This window comes from Metarhizium robertsii (assembly GCF_000187425.2).
Source record: "Metarhizium robertsii ARSEF 23 chromosome Unknown MAA_Scf_3, whole genome shotgun sequence".
NCBI classification, from domain to species: Eukaryota; Fungi; Ascomycota; class Sordariomycetes; order Hypocreales; family Clavicipitaceae; genus Metarhizium; species Metarhizium robertsii.
Genome location: NW_011942171.1, coordinates 743,232 through 761,018, shown reverse-complemented (window position 1 = coordinate 761,018; position 17,787 = coordinate 743,232). Strand labels below are relative to the sequence as shown.

The following is a 17,787-nucleotide window of genomic DNA, read 5'->3' as shown; positions in this document are numbered from 1 at the left end:
TCACGTTATGAGACTCATATTAAACTAAGCTTTTTGATAAAATATTTATTCTTGTTGTTGCGAGTGCTGCAGACTCCGTCTGCAGCTCTCTTTTTAATACCAAAAAACTTCCTTTCGTCCGAATCTAACTTTCGGCTAAGTTTAGTCATGATAGCCGACGCTATGACATCCAGCAATTACTCCAAGCTCTGCGACTTCAGTCTACAGAGGCATTATGCGACAAGTGTGGTGTCCGCATTGTCCATATCAAGACTTGCATTCCTTAGGAGTGTTGAGTCTAGACGCATTCTCTTCGATGCCAGTGGCGTGACAAACTTGCTCGTAATTGTAAGCTGCATGACGCCCACATCACGCAGATATGCGCATATATATACTAACCTGACTATTTCTCTGCTGTCTTTAACAAGCTCACTAGCGACGGGGGACATGCTTCGAGCTACCTGAGAGAACGTTCCAGATTCGGCGTTTGCTATAACTTCTCTTTCGATATTGTCATCGAGAAGTCTCTTGGACTTGGCGGACTGACGTCGTTCGTCCTCCAGCCTCTGCTTCTTCTTTAGGCTTCTCTGAAGCTCCGCAGCTATTATAGGCTCCATCTCCTTAGATCTGCGAAATAAGTCGAGTCCATCGTCTTCCGCCGACAGTTTCTCATCATGGATTGTCTCGACATTCTGTGAAGTCACCTTGCACAAAACCGTTGCCTTGAAAGGAAGTTTCTTGCCTTTTGGACGTGATGGGGTTTCCATCTTGTCACGCATGGCAGTAACTAATGAACATAGGGGCCTACTCAACCTCGGGCTAAGTCCCTAACTCATCTCGATTTTGGGTCGTTCTGTTTTATTTTCTGAGAAGCAACAAGATGCAACACGGTCGGAAAACCTGCGCCATATGCGTGGGTGCATAGCCACAGACCTGCTTCCAAGACGACGTTAAACGTGGCCACGCACCAGACAAGTGCAGCTTGTCTGCCACTGGCTGTTACGAACGTGCAGGATGCTAGCGAATCAGAACAGCGCGGGATTTGGTATTGTTAATAATACCATCAAGATCTTACTTATCAGCCCTTCTCTTTTCATTCCATTCTCCCCCGTCCTCTTAATTGCTTTGTACTTCCTGTAATTACAATATTAATACCTCCCCTGCCATCCTCAACGTAAGCTATTCCACTTTTCGTCAGTATACAGGAAAACCCTATCGTCTGGCGATTATTGGGCGTACGACTGGGCTTTTCAGGCTCGTGGCTCATGGAGTTACTAAATTATCCATGCTCACGGACATGCGAATCCACAGAAGAGCATTGCATATATGATATGAAGAAGAAAAAATATAAGTGCTTCCCCCGAGGTTGTATCTGCTCAATCTAGATCTCGGTGGAAGCCGGGTGGTAGGGATTCCCCCAGGAAGTTGAATTGCAAGTACAAAGTATTACCCTACCGGGCTGTTCGAAGTAATTTCATGATCATTGGGTTAACGTCATTAATCACCTGGATATTGCTCCTTGATATTGGATACGAATCTACAAGATTCTGGATCAAAACGTCTGAAAAACTTTCCTGCCATGGGAAACATGGTATCATCGATGTTTCTAGAATCATGTATGAGCTCGATGTTATCAGCAGCTACAACCCCTAAAATCGTCAATGAGCTCAATGTTATCAGCTGCTATAATATTTGGCTCAGACCCATTGCTTGGACTGTTCCAAGGACCCACAGTCAGCACAAGCGAACAGAAACAAACAACGGAGTTACTACATCGGAGAGGAAGGGCTTCTGGGGCTTACAAGCACATAAAATAGAACTGATTCGGTAGCCGAACAGGTACTCGTGGGTGTTCGCCCGGGGCGGCAGTGTCTGACTCGTCATCTGTGTCTCGAGACGTTGCCACAGGCAAATGCTGTGTGCCTTGGTCAGGCCAGCCAGTGATCACGCCTATCCAAGCATAACGCCTGTGTCGAAAAACCTGGCCGATCTTAAAATTCACTGACTGATTGCCGTCCAAATCTCTCCGGGACATGGGTGGTATCAGGTCATCTTGGTCTCGAGCCAAACGCCAGTGATCCCACGGGTCTCCCAAGCCGCGATTTACATGACGGGCAAACCCATGACGAAGCGCAGTGAAACTGTTATACATGGGCCAAAGATACTTCTCTACCAGCCATACGTCTTCGGGCCATGACCCAGCAAATCGGTGTAGAAAACTTGCTAACCTATCATTCCATTCAAAAGTATCAGGAGGCGTCAGCATCAGAGATGACCACATGGCTGAATACAGTGCAGCATCCACGTTCATTGCGTCGTTACCACGCAGAAGCTGGCTCAATTCTGGGTGGGCGTCGTCTTGTAGTTCCAGAATCCTGGCAAAAGTCGCCTTGATATTTTGAGCGGTCCTTAGCACCATTGTTATGGGGGGCACAGGAGCTAAAAATGCACCTGTGCTTGTTTGCCATGCATAGTGAGCTAGTAGGTTATGTAGGTCGGAAGCAGGGACTTCGTTGTCGAGCCCATACGGATCGAGGTACATCCTTTCTGGTTGCTCACGGTAGCAATCAACATCCCCGTCCAAAGTATATCCGGACTGAGCGAAGACAATTGCATAGACGTGGCTAGGCAAAGCACAGCATTGAGCATTGAGCCCCAGTCTCGCGGCGAGACAGCAAAATATGGCACTGGATATGAGTGGAATAGACTCATGTTCTTCATGCCGCAACGCCTGACCTATCAAACAATTTCGAAGATTTCGATAATTCTGTTCCGTGCTACGTAGGTCGGTTAGATTATTGGCACGCACCCATCTGTTCAATGCCACTATTAAACAATTTCGAAGATTTCGATAATTCTGTTCCGGCCTACGTAGGCCGGTTAAATTATTAGCGCGCACCCATCTGTTCAATGCCAAAGCTGTCTCTCGAGTTGTAAGCTCTGAAAGGTCAGTGCAACTGACTCGAAATCGAGCAACTAACTCGTCCAACATCTGGGAAATCTAAGCAAAGCCAATCAGAGAGTTTGTCAATCAAGCATTGAGAGAGCAGTTTGTATGACGACATACGTCATCTAGGTCACCAGTTTGGTCGTGTAACACGAACATGTCAAAGGCGCCGAGTGCTCTTTCGAGTCTCTGCGCGGCATCTTGTGCAGACAGCGAATCGCGATCCAGACCAAGCCTGGACCATTCCTCAAGGGCGATGCTCCGATGAATGTTGTCGAGGATGGCATTGCTAAAATATCTAAGAGTCGAGTTTCAATTATCCTGGGCTGACTGCTTGTAAGGCAGGGCAGGGTAGATCGGGCTAATTACCTCCTCGCTAGAACATCTGACGCGGACTCATGTATATGACATTGGACCAAAAGGAAGTCCTTGGCGTCATACCCCAGACGACAAATCTTCTCAATCTTCTTTAAACGGCCAACCTTGGTTTCCACAATACCATCAAGAAGCTGGGAGATGGTATGGTTGCTGCGTGTTCTCAACAGGAACAAGTACTTCCAGTCGACACTTGCCACCGTCGCCTGCAGCTTTTCGCCAAAGCCATGACCCGGGTGCCAGTATTTAAAGGTACTCCGGCAATGATATCTCCAAAGCAAGCCTTCATTTGCTAACCTATAGAAACGATGACACAGTAGCTGAAAGCATTGCAAAATATCCCTAGGTGGGACAAAGCGAAGGAGGTGCTGAATGATCTCATCCGGGAAACGACCTAATGAGCCAGTGTCAGGTAGCTTGTCGTCATTGGCATAGATGTCCGATGGGATACTATCCATCTTCAAGACATGAGCTCGCTCTATCTTTCGCCACCTGGAAAGCTCGAAGTGGCTTGACCTGTATTCTTAAGGTTTCGATGGAATGCTCTAAATCGCCCATGAAGTATTTTTCGCTAGATGGGTTCCTATAAATCTTAGTACAATTCACGACTCAAGAAATGTCGGTCGACACCCTACTTCTTGAACCCTCCAGTCTGGCGGTATTCTTCTAGACAGATCAGGACGGCTTGGTGTAGTGGACGCGGGCGGGCATGGACAATCGCCGATCCCGAGCAAACTGTGAATTGGGCCGGCCAAGTCACCAAACTCTGTTCGGTACGTCGTAGGCAAGAGGGAGAGGAGGTAGTCATTCGTGTCGTGACGCGTTGTCACCCAGGGCCATTCTCACGCTCGAGGAGCCAGGTGCAGACTCAGAAGACTCTGTTGACAAGTCGTCTTAAACGGGTCAGAGACGGGAGGAGCACAACTAGCGAATTGTCCACCCTGCGATCTTGTAGTTGCCGAGAACCCCCTTCCTCCACTTGACACCACCATGGGCTGCTGTGGGCTACAGATTGGTGACCCTAGCGTGATTGGCGAACGGAGTGTCATACCACCGCACATGGCACACAAATGATGATATTTATTGGGAGGGAGGATTCAGGTAAATGTGATGAGTCGCCTGAAGCTGAGGAGGGGCTGCTTTGTGCAATTTCCGGGCCAGCTTGAACCTCCACTGTCTCAACAACCCCTCAGTCTGGTATCGTAGAGTCTCACAGCAGCGTATCTCAGGTCGAGGTGGGCGACGTGGACGCCACTTCCACCAGCACGCTGTTGCGTTCACCAAGTTGTGCATGCCGAGCTCTGACACAGCACATCGCATGCTGTGTCAACCAAAAGAATGGCTGTCACCCGCGGTTGCGCACAACGCCTGGGAGCTACGAACGGGACACTCAATCTTGGATCCGCACCGTTCCCAAGGAACCGGAGCCCTCCCCGACCCGCCGACTTGGGTGGTAGGCAACCATGGACGTATTTAGTCACGGGTATATCGGTCTGGGGAGACCAGGGCTTGACTTTTCAGTTACCTGAAAAAGAAGATGCCTGAAAATCTTTTCTTATTAACAATATGGCTCGTCTGCAGGTGCAAAGAAAGGAGCCGCTGAGCCATGTGAAATCCAGGGTGAAATATGATAGTTGAAAAGGAATATGACAGGATATGTCAGCGGCTTTCTGATGAAGGGAGTCTTGAAGAACACTAGACATGGATGTTCCTCAAGCCGACGTCACATTTCCTGCCGTGGTTACATCGCTGGCCACAAGTATCTGGTGTTCGTGGGTGTGGCTTCCCTGTTGCAACGACCCACGGCTTCTGTCAACCCTCGAGCACGGACTCGCAGGACTCGCATGACTCGCAGGAGAACCTTCGGATCTCACTCCGAACGGGCTGGCTCTCCTCTTCGAATTGTAGTTCGGTATCACACGCTTCACCATTCCGCCGTTTGGGCCAAGGAAATTTTCTCTGAACGTATCCCGCCAAATATGATATGGGTAAGCACTGGATTGTGTGGGTTTCCCAGGCCATACTTTCTCGACATGCCCCTGTCCAATCCACCATAGCCAGCAGTGTCTGGCTGTGTCAAGCTAGGGGTCGCTACCTTTCATGCGTCTGGCGATGGGAGACGTTTTCCTCAAAAAAGTGTCGAGAATGAAAACCCGCAGAATCGAGTATTCCCCATTTGTACACTCCGTTGCTGAGCTGCCGATGTTACCAACTCTGCTCCTCGGCAGCAAGACCAAGCATAGCGCCGACACGTCGCGACACCGGTCACATCACGACCGGCTCGAATTGTTCATGCATGTCTCTGTTGTATCACATTGAACTTGGTGACTTGTCTGCCAGGGATTTTCAAGTCACAACTTGCAATGAGAAGCAGAAGGATCTTTGAGCGGCCGCCTTTTTACCCTGAGCGAGTTCTACTGCGCTTCTTTTACTATTTGACTGCGGATTTCTACAACCATGGTGGCTACGAGCCACCGGTGAATATGGATGACCAGTCAGTCGTGTAAGATGAAGGTCTCTTTATGTCCCGGCATAATGGAGGGTCATGAAGTGCATACGAAGTACCAAATAATCGTCAACATACAGCAGATAAACGGCATGCTCTCCGCCATGTCAAACACAGCTAAGCGCACATCCCGACCCTGTGAATACCAGGCCGAAAAGTGTCTCAGACTTTTCAATATGCCCACCCAACGGGCCGCCGGCCATCCCCGAAACCACTTCACAGGGCTAGAGAAAAAAAGATCTGTCAATCAATCGGAAGGTGAAAATTAGTTGAACAAAAAGGGACAGGTACATCAATAAAAGGAGACAAAGCTTAAAAAAGAGAAAAGTCCAGGACAGAATGAAATCCATTCTCATGCTTGGCACATGGCCGTCCAGCACTGTTGTGAGAAAGCACAGAAGCATATTGTGGAGACGATGCAACAGGTATGTCCCTTAATAGAAGAGACTAGGTCGATTCGTTAACATGTCCAGACTACACAAGAGCACTTATCCCGCTTTTGCGATCGCTATTCGGCATATACATCTTGTGTTGAATACTTTGTACAACATGCCCAACACAATAACCAGGTTCGAATGATCGCAGCTTTTGCCAATATTCGCCTGCCATCCCAAAACTGTCACTGTGAGCCCAGGCCATCAACTGTACACTCAGCTTCCGAGCACGCAAAATGTCCATCGCCTCTGGTTTCTGTTTCACCTATTCCATATATTCGTCGTCTGGTAGTCACAGGGCTAGCTTCTCCATATGTTATGAGTTGCTTCTTCGGCGAACAGTGGAAATTAGGCGTTGGCTATATTGTACAAGCGGAGCATCAGAACTTCCTCCTAGCAGCAAAGAGTGAGAATTGGCTGGGTGTCAAATCTCACTACGATATCTGCGAAGAACAGACCGTCCCTTTTTTGGTATCACCACAATATATAACGGAAGAGGAAATCCAGTCGGCGGAAGCCAGTTGGAGCGAATGGCTTGCTATGCAGGATTGGTTGTTAGGGCCAAGAGGTTTGGACCTGTAAAGCAAGTAAGCCATAGACAACCGTAGCTAAGCATGCCGGTGGCCTTTTGAACTGGACAGGATAAGCAAACGGTCAACTGCCGGTGGGAAGGTGCCCAGGGGAGGTGAGAAAATTGAGTCGCAGAGCCAGGCGCACATCGGGTCTCCATTTCGAAGCTATATGGTGGTTAAGAGATATTGATTGTCTCTGTTCTGGCCTTGATGCAGTGCTGAGCTGTCGACACAACCATCAGTCCCTATGAATCGTTAGCGACATGCCGCACGATGGCACGCATCAAACAGGGTCGCACCGCATCACCTTTTTAATATGCCAACCTGGCCCGACAAGACGTACACTCTGCAAGTCGGATATGTGTTGCTCGGCGTGTTCGGGCGGTGTACCGAACTGGCGCGGTCGCGACGGTTGGAATATGTGTTCTAATGTGCGAGCGTAAACTGAGCGCTCGAGTGAAGCGTTTAGGACATTGGTCGCATGACTAAATCAACTGATGTTTTGCCCTTGCATTGCGGTTCCCCCACATCCAATATTTTTCTGATTATTGCAACGCCCTATTCCCATAGCTTCGCAGCGGGATGTGGCAAGCTGGGCTGAGGCGACAAGTCAGCAATGATGGCTTTCATCTTCGGACAAAGGAGGCAGACCGAATCGGGAAACAGGGTTACGTCTGATTCTATACCAAAATACGTTCTTAGTCTTATCCTTGATCAGCACAAGCTTTTATGGTTCTGTATCTTTCCTCCCCCAGGAATCTCAGGCTGCATTGATGGACCCCGCTCTTCCGACTTCCCTAAATCCACCGTTCCCATATGCCAGTATGCCCACGCATGCGGCAATGTTGCGGCAGCTCATATATGTGCTGTTGAAGAGAATATTCCACGAGATACAGAGTATATTTTCAGTTCCGGTACGCGGCTGGAGTGGGATAGGGATATGATGGCTGTTTCGATGAAGTATTTAAGGGTATGATCGAGGGGGAAATGTTCGCCTTCGAAGTGTTGACATTGATCAAGGGGGCTGCTTATGGGGAAGCAACGGAGGAGAACCGTGTTCAGCTGCAAACACAAAAGACTCTATGTGGGGGTTCTCGGGTGGGATGCCAGCGAATCAGAACAGCACAGAACTTGAGGTATTGTTAACAATACCAGCTTGCGGAGAATATATACTCCTCACCAGCCTCTTCCGCTTTTCATTGCATTCCTCCCTGTTTCATCTGACACAAACATCCATTTGGCAGGTACGCGACCAATCGCAGGATATATCAGCCTCCTTCTTTCTTCTTTCTAACCAGCATCACCTGGCGCTTTTTGAGCTGCAACTATCGTTGTGGCCCGTCAACTTTCCCTCCCATGAGACTATCGCACAACAAGGTTTTAGGAACAAAGATCATAGCATCTTCAGCCCGTCTCCTACACTGCTGTCCTGATGTCCTTTCTAACGCAGACTCCCCGGATTGTTCGCGATTGGATATGCCCGCTAGTCAGGTCGATGATATAGCCCCAAGAAGTCTCGCGTCGTGGGCTAGTTGGTGAATTCCGCATGCATTTTCTCAAGAGAGATTCTGCATGCGGGCTACCACATCTAGCATCTTGGGCGCCCTGAGGAGAGTACCCACAAATAACTTCAGGTACGTACCTGTTCCACACATAATGTCCCCCAACCAAAAGCACAAAGTTGTGGCTAAGGGGAATCGGATTCATGGGCCACCCAACTAGACATTCCATGCTGATCCCAAGCCGCGTTCCACCCTCTGCATTGCATTGCAACCCAACAGACACCAGTGCTTTCAAACACAGGCAATGGCGGGCGGCAGATCTTACCCGGCAAATTTATGGGGTCGCGACTTTCAACAGGTTTATTGGCAAACAAATGTGTCCTCTGGCATCGACAAGAGCCAAAGGCATGTCCTCCGAGGTTTGCGTATACTAACCCTCGTTAGCATTCACAACAGGGCTATATTACATGTCCTGCCGCTCATTATCTCCTCCACGAAGACCACGAGGACCGACACAAGAGGCAGGACACGATGAGCGAACAACTGAGCAGGCAGCTACACAGCCCACCAACATGCGGAAAGTTACAACATGCACCTGCGTTCCCGCTGCATCGCACATGAATAAGGGCGGCGCATAGCGAAAGACGGTGCAGAAATGTGAGCAGAAATGTGAATATGCTACACGACAAAAAAAAAAAATTGACATATTATTGGTGCGTTGACAGTGTAACCCTAAGTACTCCATACCAGAAAGAAATGGATCAGAAGTCGTCTGGGTACAGGGAACAAGCATTGGTAGATGAAATTGCTCCATACTGCCAGGATCCAAAATGGATGCACTGTTCTGCTCTCTTATTCGTGGACGTCACATGGGGGTAGAATCGTTAAATTGGTTAACTTTGTCCTGTGGGAATTTTTGGCTGACCAGAGCGCTCCTTCGGCTCTAAACCCAAACAATGGCTTTGGACCAAACGACCGCTTGCTCCTCTGTCGCATATCAGGCCTACCCTGATCGTACCTCATGTGGGGTACTGCAGCAGCTGCCTGCAAGGCAGCTGCTACTGCCTAAACTATCAAAGGTTTCTTTTGTGTATAAAGAGCTGCACGGTTCCCGTGCAACTCTTAATGGAGTTCTTGCTCCTTAGATAATTCTCACTTAATGCAATTGGCGCCTTCGGCGCCATTATACTCGATCTTTTGCGACCCTCAATTGTCTGACAGTTATGAGCCCGTTAGCGCTCAAGAGCTTATCATAGCTGATTCTGACCGTCGTGCAAGTATCCCTTGTACGACGCCTATCAACACACATCACATCACAGATCTGAGTCCTGCCGCATACCTGCAATCGTCCTGCTGTTTCGTGCTGAACATTCTTCACGATGTCAACCAAGTCCGAGGTCACACTCTCCAAGCCATCTGAATGGACTGCTTGGTACGAGGACTTCGTCTCTAGGGCTGAGACTTCTAAGATATTCGACTTCGTCGATATTGACAGAGATTCTCCGACCTTGGAAGAGCCAAAGGAGCCCATGACATCTGAGGATATGCTCATACAGCTGAACAAGGCTGTTCTTGACACTTGGGAACGGGCTGCCCAGCAGAACCCGGAAGCCGCCGGAGCCAGACCCGAGCCGCTGACAGACCTAACCGACAAGCAATGGATGTACCTTACCCGTCTACAGTCAGAATATCGGGTTAAGCTCGCGACTTTTGCTAATCGTCAGCGCGGCTACGCTGAGCTTGCTGTCTGGGTCCGTTCAACCGTGGATAAATCCTACCTTGGCAACACGACTTCTAAGTCAGACCTTCGCACTATGGTCCGTGACCTCAAATCAAGCCTTGCACCCTCTGAGGACGAACAGAAGGAGGAGGCACGCTTGAGATACCGGCAGGTCCTGGCCCAGACCAAGAGGGTTAAACCAGAGGACTGGCTCGTGGCTTGGAATAAGGCTAAACTAGAAGGCGAAAGGCAAAAGATCGCTGAGCTTGAAGGACAATCTGCCCTCAACGACTTCCTCACAGCAGCCTCTGCCTTCGATGCAACTTGGGCAAGCCAGCAGAAGGTTCAAATCATGACCAGCAAGAAGTTCGGCTTCAAGATGGATGTCACGCTTCCCGCGTTGGGCGAGCTATTCCACGAACAAGTTCGGAGCACCAGAATGGCTGGCAAGTTGGCCGACAGTGCATTTGCCGCGTCTGACGTAGTCCAAAGCCCTTGTCCGTGCGGATTGCGACCGTCCATACACCGATGGAAGCCGGTCGACTGCGCTGCTGTGCAAGTTGCCATCAACGGCGAGTCCAAGGATGGAAGGCACGCCAAGGCCAGTCGCGTCAAAGCCTGCAAGGAAGCACTAAAGCAAGCTAAATGGAAGAGCCTAGTGGATTCAGTTAAAGCTTCGACAGCTACCGCCAAGACGGGCCAACCAGAGGATAAAGGAAATCCACGCAAGCATGGTGACTTTGCCGGTTTGACAATCGACGCAAAGGACCTCTCCAGTGGAAATACCGACTCGGTTTTCGCTGCCTTACGCGAGAAGCATCCTCTTTACAACTCGACGATCTATGATGGTGGAGCAACTACCCATATTGTCAATGACAAGGGTCTGCTGATCGACATCCGCGAAGCCGAGGAGACCGACTATGTCATGATTGGAGAAGGTTCCCTGAAGGTCGAGGCGAGAGGCACTCGAAGGATGGAAAACGTTCTGGATGGCGAAGACGGAAGAAACACACGAGCGCTTGTCCTTCTTGATGTTGCGTATGTGCCTAGATTTCACACAAACATCGTCAGCGCGAAAAGACTTGAAAAGAAGGGATTGTGGCGCTGTGGGGTTGATAACACGCTTCGTGTGGGCACCTATGAGAACAATGATGTTCTTTGTAGGCTCACCGACAAGTATGATCTTGATGTAGTCGAATACAAGCCTGTTTCACGCTCCTACTTCAAGCTTCCACAGTCGCCCGTTTCCGTGTTCAACGCATTCCAGGATGTGCTTTCCTCCTCCCGGACAAGCAACCTCAAGCCGAAACGGCAAAGAATGGCAATTTCACGAGTTCCGCCTCCACCACGATTGGATTCGTCTGAAATCTGGCACCGTCGAGCCTGCCATGCAGGGCCACGCGTACTTGAACAGCTTGTCATGCAAACAAAGGGAGTCCGAATCAAGGGTCCTACAACTGTTCAATGTACAGCTTGCGGTACAAGCAAGGCAACTGAGATTATCTCCCGCAGGGAATCACCACACCGGTCAGGACAACCGTTTTACCGGGTATTCATCGATATCTTCGAGTTCTCTGCGGCATACAACGGACGCCGTTACGTTTTGCTCATCACCGATGAGTTCAGCGGCATGATGTTCTCCTGGTCCTTGACCTCCAAACCCGAGGTCAGCAAGGCTATCAAGGACTTTGAGGCTCGCATCAAAAGACACACAGGTGCATCGATCTGCAAAATCAGGATCGACAACGAAAGGGCCATCATCAATTTACCGTTCCAAAGGGACTCTGAGTTCCAGATCTGGGCGACAGAGGCAGGAATAGACATCGAACTTCCGCCGCCGCAAACCAAGGAACCAACCGGTGGTGCGGAGCGACCTGGTGGTATCAACCAAGTTCGAATGCGCTGTGTGATCGGCCAGTTGCATGGCTGAGTGGAAGCAAGGTCACTGAGAATGTGATCTATTGAGTTGTTCTGCTTTAGCTTCCAGTCTTTCGTACCCAGCTATTGCTTCTGGTCTGCCTTGATGGCCTCAAGATCACAGTGGGTCAAATACACCTGTTCGAGATCCTTTCCTCTACTCAATGCCACATATGCTTGTCCGTCAGAGAAGATATTAGAATTCAAGGCCACGGTAACAGCTGGCAGTGACAGACCTTGAACCTTATGGATTGTCAACGCAAATGCGTTGATGATTGGAAGCTGTACACGTTTGTATTCCACCCCATTTGTCTGGAAATACGACGGAGTTTTGTGCAAGTGCACGTGCCACACCCCACCTAAGAGGTGGGGTGTGGCACGAGTAATGGCTCCACCGTGTGTGTATTTTCCGTCCGGTGGCCTCAGGCCACTCAGGTCCCCTATGCGGGGCACAGGACGTGCTAGGCTAGTGCTAAATTTGCTGCTTCCAGCTACGTAAACAAAACACTATCTAACATGGCATCAGCTCAAAGGCGCTCACAGTCTACTCTGTTACCCGTCAGCGGGTTGTGCAGGTGGTGGTATCTATAAGACCTGGTCGGTCTATAGTTCGGGCTGCGGTAGCAGCCAGAAAAGGCGTGCGCGGGCAAAAGGTGTTGAGACCACCTTCCGCCTGTCGCCGCCAAGGAAGAGGAAACAAGGAAAGGGAGCACGAGAGTGCTGTGATAGAGAATTTCGTCTAGTGGTGCGGGCAGATCTTCTCGAAGAAAGAGCTTGCCTTCGCCAGCTTGACGAATTTGTCGAAATCTCTACCTATTGCCTGGTTGATCGCCACGGTCGGTGAGGGAGCAAGCCTCATTCGACAGCGCGGCTGAATCTTCCGGCAAAAGAAGAGATGTGTCGGTGCTTTCCGCCGACCGCAAGAGCATGTAATACAAGCATCGCTGTGGTGGAATCTTTCGTGGTAGTCAGCGAAATCACCATGGTGACTCCTCGCGGCTAACAGGTGGTGAAGGATTGTTCTTGGGAGGCCTAACTCGGGAGGACAGCTAGAAGGGAACTTGAGGGTCAGACTTTGATACTTATCTGGTGCAGAAGCATCCCACCAGGCTTGGACTGCGATTTTGGCCCGCTGTCTAGCGGTCCTGCGCAAGAAGGCCAGTGTTGGGACTGCGTCTGCGGGCTCGGGTTGGGCGCATCCCGCCTTCGCCAGGACGTCGGGTTGTTCATTGGGTTGGGCCCACCCCGCCTTCGCCAGGACGTCGGGTTGTTCATTTCCTGGAATCTTGGTGTGTCCGGGTATCCAGCGGACTTCCGTCATTCGGTGCGTTTTCGCCAAGGTCTAAAAAGTCAGGAAGACTCTGCGACGATTCTGATGGTTTGCCTCGAAGGCATCTGGCAGCTGCGATATTGTCCTGTTGAATTTTTTTTTCCGCGGCCTAAATATAGGGTAGGGTAGCGAGCTGATGTTCCGGCCAGTCGGATTGCACCCACGACGACTGGGGCTTGGGTTCCTTTACTGTCATCGGTACGCGTCAAGCTTCCAGTTGGGCGACTAATAGGCGGACGGGATCCATATTGGCTACAGAATATTTCGAAGAAGTGTCAAACATCGGCAATGAATTAGGACGCGTTGTAAACGAAGCTTAATTGATTTGCAAACGCGACGCGTGGGCCGGCACCGAAAGCGGAGGCGCGATACCTAAACTGGTAATTGGACGGGATCCCGTCCAGTTTTAGAGGGACGGGGCCCCGTCCGCCTATTAGTCGCCTTCCAGTTAGAGTCCCAAGTTGTGCCTTGGCAAGCAGTGGCAGCGATCCGCGGTCCGCTATCGTCCCGCCAGCACAACAGCAGTCTCTAGAAATGCTCCTAGGGATTGCCACGCAGCGCAAATCGTTGAAACAGCAACTTGACTCTGCGTCCATCAATGTTGAAATAGGGAGAACAACTCTCGCTGATCTCCCAACGGTCCAAATCGGCTGCAAGAGGTATATACCTGAGGATATATATAGCAAACAAAAATCGCAAAGGCCGGCGGAGCTGGATTCAAGCCTACGGGTTCTTCCTCACTGAAGTCAGTCCTGATTTGCGGACGTTGCAGTCCTACTGGGTCTGCTCCAAATGTGATGAACATGGGAAGAGCTCGCTGTTCGTCACGTCGAATACCACATGTCCAATTGAGCGCCTCCGGAGGTATGTGATTTCCGTGCGGGTTGGACATTTATTCTTTCTGCGTCTTACCGCATCTAGGTCCCATCTGATTACTCGAACGGACGACTCGTTGGGCGATGCGGAGCGGACGATTCTTTTTGCGCTGTTACATACCCTCCCTCGAAACGACGCTGCGTGGAGCTGCCTACTGCAAGATGCAATGTTAATAAAGCCAAGGAGTTGACAGTCAGCTGGATCGTTACTGCCAACCTTCCTTTCACAGCGCCATCGAACCTTTACTTGCGAAGAATTCTCGACTTGCACGATGCATCATTGGCAAAGGAGGTGCCGTGGAGTCGGCAGTCGGTTCGCGATACCGTGCGGAAACTATTTGAGGCAAAGAAGGGAGCAATATCGACTCAATTGAGGAATGCAGTCACAAGGATTAGCTTTAGCTTCGACATGTGGACTTCTCCCAACCGCTACGCCCTCCTTGGTCTCCATGCTCACTATCTCGACGCTTCCTATAAGGTTCAATCGCGGCTTCTTGCCCTCCGTCGCGTGTGGGGATCTCATTCCGGAGACAACCAAGCAACGACAATATATGGCGTCCTCGGCGAGTACGGGATACGCGACCGGATTGGCGCGGGTGTCTGCGACAATGCCTCGTCAAATGATACATGGTTGGTGAGCCTCTTTCGTCAACTGTCTCCTGCGATGACCGAGGAGGACATTAGGAACCATCGAACAAGATGCTTTGGACATATGACCGGCCTTGCAGGTCGAGCGCTTCTCTGGGGAGAAGATGCTGACTCGTTTGAACGAGAAGCCTTCACAGAGGCGGCCTTCCAAGTTGAAGAGCGTGAACTTCGACTTCGGCGAAAACGCGGCGCCGTCGGCAAGCTGCACAACATCGTCCGATTCTTAGGGCTTCTCCGCAACGGCGAGAGTTGAGGAAATCTCTGGCATGCAACCAACGCGATGATGACCACTACCAACTCTTTGAGGAGGAGCGAGCAGCAATTGACCTCGAGTTGATGCAGAACAATGAGATCAGATGGAATTAGACCTTTCCGATGATCCAGCGTGCCATTCGAAACGAGAGCAGATTGACCACTTCATTGCGTATCTCGAAACCAAGGCAGCAGAACCCCGGCAACGTGTGCCTATCCAAGATCATCTCTCACCGCAGGACTGGCTTCTCTTGACGGAGATGCAGAGCTTTTTAAAACCGCTCTACGAAATCACTATGCGGTGCCAGGGTTGGGCGAAGGAGGGCCGTTACGGCGCCTTGTGGGAAGTTATGATCGGAATGGAATATTTGTTTACCTTCTTCGAGGAGCAGAAGCTGATCTTCTCGCCGCTTGACGCAGGTGCTAATAAGCCACGGAATGCGCGAGCCTCGGTAGCCACGAGTATGATTTTCTAGTCGTCTTCGCTCGCCTCAAGTCTATTTGCTAATAGTACTACAGGATGTAGTGGGCTACAAGCTGACCAGTGCCACGGACGCGAGAAACACTTGCCTCAGCACACTCGAGACGAATATACTAGTACAATCTCGCAAGCTGAGAGTATTGATGATGACCACCGACGATGCATACAAATCTCTATCAATAACTGTTGGTCAAAACTCGATGAGTATTACACTCTACTTGGCCAGTCCCCGCTTTACCCAGCTGCCGATATTCTTCACCCGCGTTGGAACGTGTCTTGGCTTGAGGCGAACTGGACCAGCCGCGAGCAGCTGGTATGGCTGCGAGACGCCAAGAAGAGCGTTTGGGAATACTTTGAACTACACTATCCAGCCAATGAGCCATCTGATCGAGTAAAAACCGTAACCGCAAAAGCGATACGGCAAGCCGAGCCTAGTCAATTCGACCAGTGGATGCAGAGCCAGGATCGGCACATGATGGAGGAAGACGATGAACTCGCAGCTTACATGAGGCAAGGACCGATCCGGCGGGAGAACTTGAACCCTATTCTGTGGTGGAAGGACCACCAAGAAGAATACCCACGCTTGAGCAAGTTTGCCCTTGACATATTGGCGATTCCTGCGATATCTGCCGATCCTGAGCGGACTTTTAGTGCGACGACGTTAACAATAAGCTCGGAAAGACACAATCTAAGTCCCAAAATAACAGAGGAAATACAGTGTCTGCGGAACTGGCTGGGCCATCAGGCCATGACGGTGGGTGAGGTTGTTAGTTTTGGCGGGGAAGGGATGGGTTTGGGTGAAGAGGAGGCATGGTAGTACCGTAGCGCTATAACAATAGCTTAGTGCTGACTGACGTATCAAGTAAATCAAGTCGAATCAATTTAAGTAAGTTCACAGAGGATTTTATTTCAAGTAATCAAGTTCCACCCCCGAACTTGACTTACTTGAATTGAAGTCATCGCTGTCTTCCACTTTACAAATAGCTGCATTGGTCGCTGCAGATTTTCAGCGCCTCCTCAGGCTTCCTCTTTCCCGATTCCTTCAAATCTCACCGACTCCGATAAGTATGCTTTCATAAAACACCTATTAGGTACAGACACGTGTCACGTTATGAGACTCATTGTTAACTAAGCTTCTTTTTCCAAAAATTTTTTTTTTTCTTCTTGTTCCCCCTCCTAAACCCTAGAAACTTAGGATATTTAATACTTTCGGAATACTGCTGCCTGGAGGCAGCAGTATGACGACTACTGTTGCCACTTGCCACTCTGGTGGCAAAACGCTTGCGTGTTTCAATCAACAGAGGCAGTTTTATCCGACAACACGTAAAGGGTAGTCACTTCCCAGTGTCAGCCAGCGACAACCACACACGTGGTCTTACGCGTGTGCCTGGTAAGTCCTAGTGTTTATACAGCGTTTTCACACTAGAATTACAAGGGACAAGCTTTATTCTTGTCGCTTTGCCGGCCATGATTGTGTACGTTGCCGGAATACTAGCTCGGATTGAATGCGATCGGAACGCACAAGCTTACGCGCAATACCCCACAGCGTAATCCGGGAAATTTGCCCAATTAGGCAATGTCCTGTCTACGTAAAACGCAAAGTTTCGTCGAGGTTTACTCCCGTATCCCCCGGCTATGAGACTAGAATCGGAGTTCAGCAAATAAGCCCGGTTGAAAGATCGGGCATCGACAACAATTTACGAGTTGACATGGGGCCATAAACCAAGATGCTCAAGTAGATATTGCTATTATATAAGCCTGTGTAAATGGCATTGAGCCATTGCAAGCAGTCGACTATAAGTTGGCAGTAAACCCTCACGAACCTAGAGAGACTTCCAGTTCTGAATTAGAGCAGCATTATATGCATTTATTCGACCTGTCCTGATCCGAGTTGAGAATTTCCTTTCAATATCACCGCTATTGATTTGATAAAATGAAACATCAAACTCTGATACTTGGTTTGGCAGCACCCTTTGCTGCGACCGCAGATTGCGGTACTAAGTGGAAAATTGGTCAAACTGTGTCTACAACCTCAGGTCTGGTCCATGGCCACCCAGCTCCAAATGCCACCAAGGTATCGGAATACCTTGGTATTCCCTACGCCATGCCACCAATTGACAAACTTCGATTTCAAGCACCCGTCCGCTATAATGGGACGAAGGAGATATTAGGTGACAAATTTGTAAGTACATCGACCAGGTCGCCAGTGCTGTACACTGACTTCGCTGTCAAACGATAATTCCGCCCCA

The 17,787-nt window shown here is 49.9% G+C and overlaps 5 protein-coding genes across 5 annotated transcripts; 3 read left to right on the top strand and 2 right to left on the bottom strand.

Annotated features, from left to right (window-relative positions):
- Nucleotides 1-212: 212 nt before the first annotated feature.
- On the bottom strand, nucleotides 213-758 carry MAA_10916 (Ribonuclease H-like protein; the record flags this gene model as incomplete). The annotated part of the gene is made up of 1 exon (XM_011412862.1): nucleotides 213-758. The coding sequence occupies one exon, from the start codon at nucleotides 756-758 to the stop codon at nucleotides 213-215; it is 546 nt and encodes a 181-aa protein (XP_011411164.1).
- Nucleotides 759-1,777: 1,019 nt separating this feature from the next.
- On the bottom strand, nucleotides 1,778-3,759 carry MAA_00409 (F-box domain-containing protein; the record flags this gene model as incomplete). Its single annotated transcript, XM_007818407.2, has 4 exons — nucleotides 1,778-2,715; nucleotides 2,789-2,846; nucleotides 3,047-3,215; nucleotides 3,296-3,759. 4 exons carry the CDS (start codon nucleotides 3,757-3,759, stop codon nucleotides 1,778-1,780), a joined length of 1,629 nt encoding a protein of 542 aa, XP_007816598.2.
- Nucleotides 3,760-9,694: 5,935 nt separating this feature from the next.
- MAA_10915 (uncharacterized protein) lies at nucleotides 9,695-11,965 on the top strand (the record flags this gene model as incomplete). Its single annotated transcript, XM_011412861.1, has 1 exon — nucleotides 9,695-11,965. The coding sequence occupies one exon, from the start codon at nucleotides 9,695-9,697 to the stop codon at nucleotides 11,963-11,965; it is 2,271 nt and encodes a 756-aa protein (XP_011411163.1).
- A 2,601-nt stretch (nucleotides 11,966-14,566) lies between these two features.
- On the top strand, nucleotides 14,567-15,058 carry MAA_10914 (pol-like protein; the record flags this gene model as incomplete). Its single annotated transcript, XM_011412860.1, has 1 exon — nucleotides 14,567-15,058. The coding sequence occupies one exon, from the start codon at nucleotides 14,567-14,569 to the stop codon at nucleotides 15,056-15,058; it is 492 nt and encodes a 163-aa protein (XP_011411162.1).
- Nucleotides 15,059-15,161: 103 nt separating this feature from the next.
- Nucleotides 15,162-16,355, top strand: MAA_10913 (uncharacterized protein; the record flags this gene model as incomplete). Its single annotated transcript, XM_011412859.1, has 2 exons — nucleotides 15,162-15,519; nucleotides 15,577-16,355. 2 exons carry the CDS (start codon nucleotides 15,162-15,164, stop codon nucleotides 16,353-16,355), a joined length of 1,137 nt encoding a protein of 378 aa, XP_011411161.1.
- Between the last annotated feature and the right edge of the window lie 1,432 nt (nucleotides 16,356-17,787).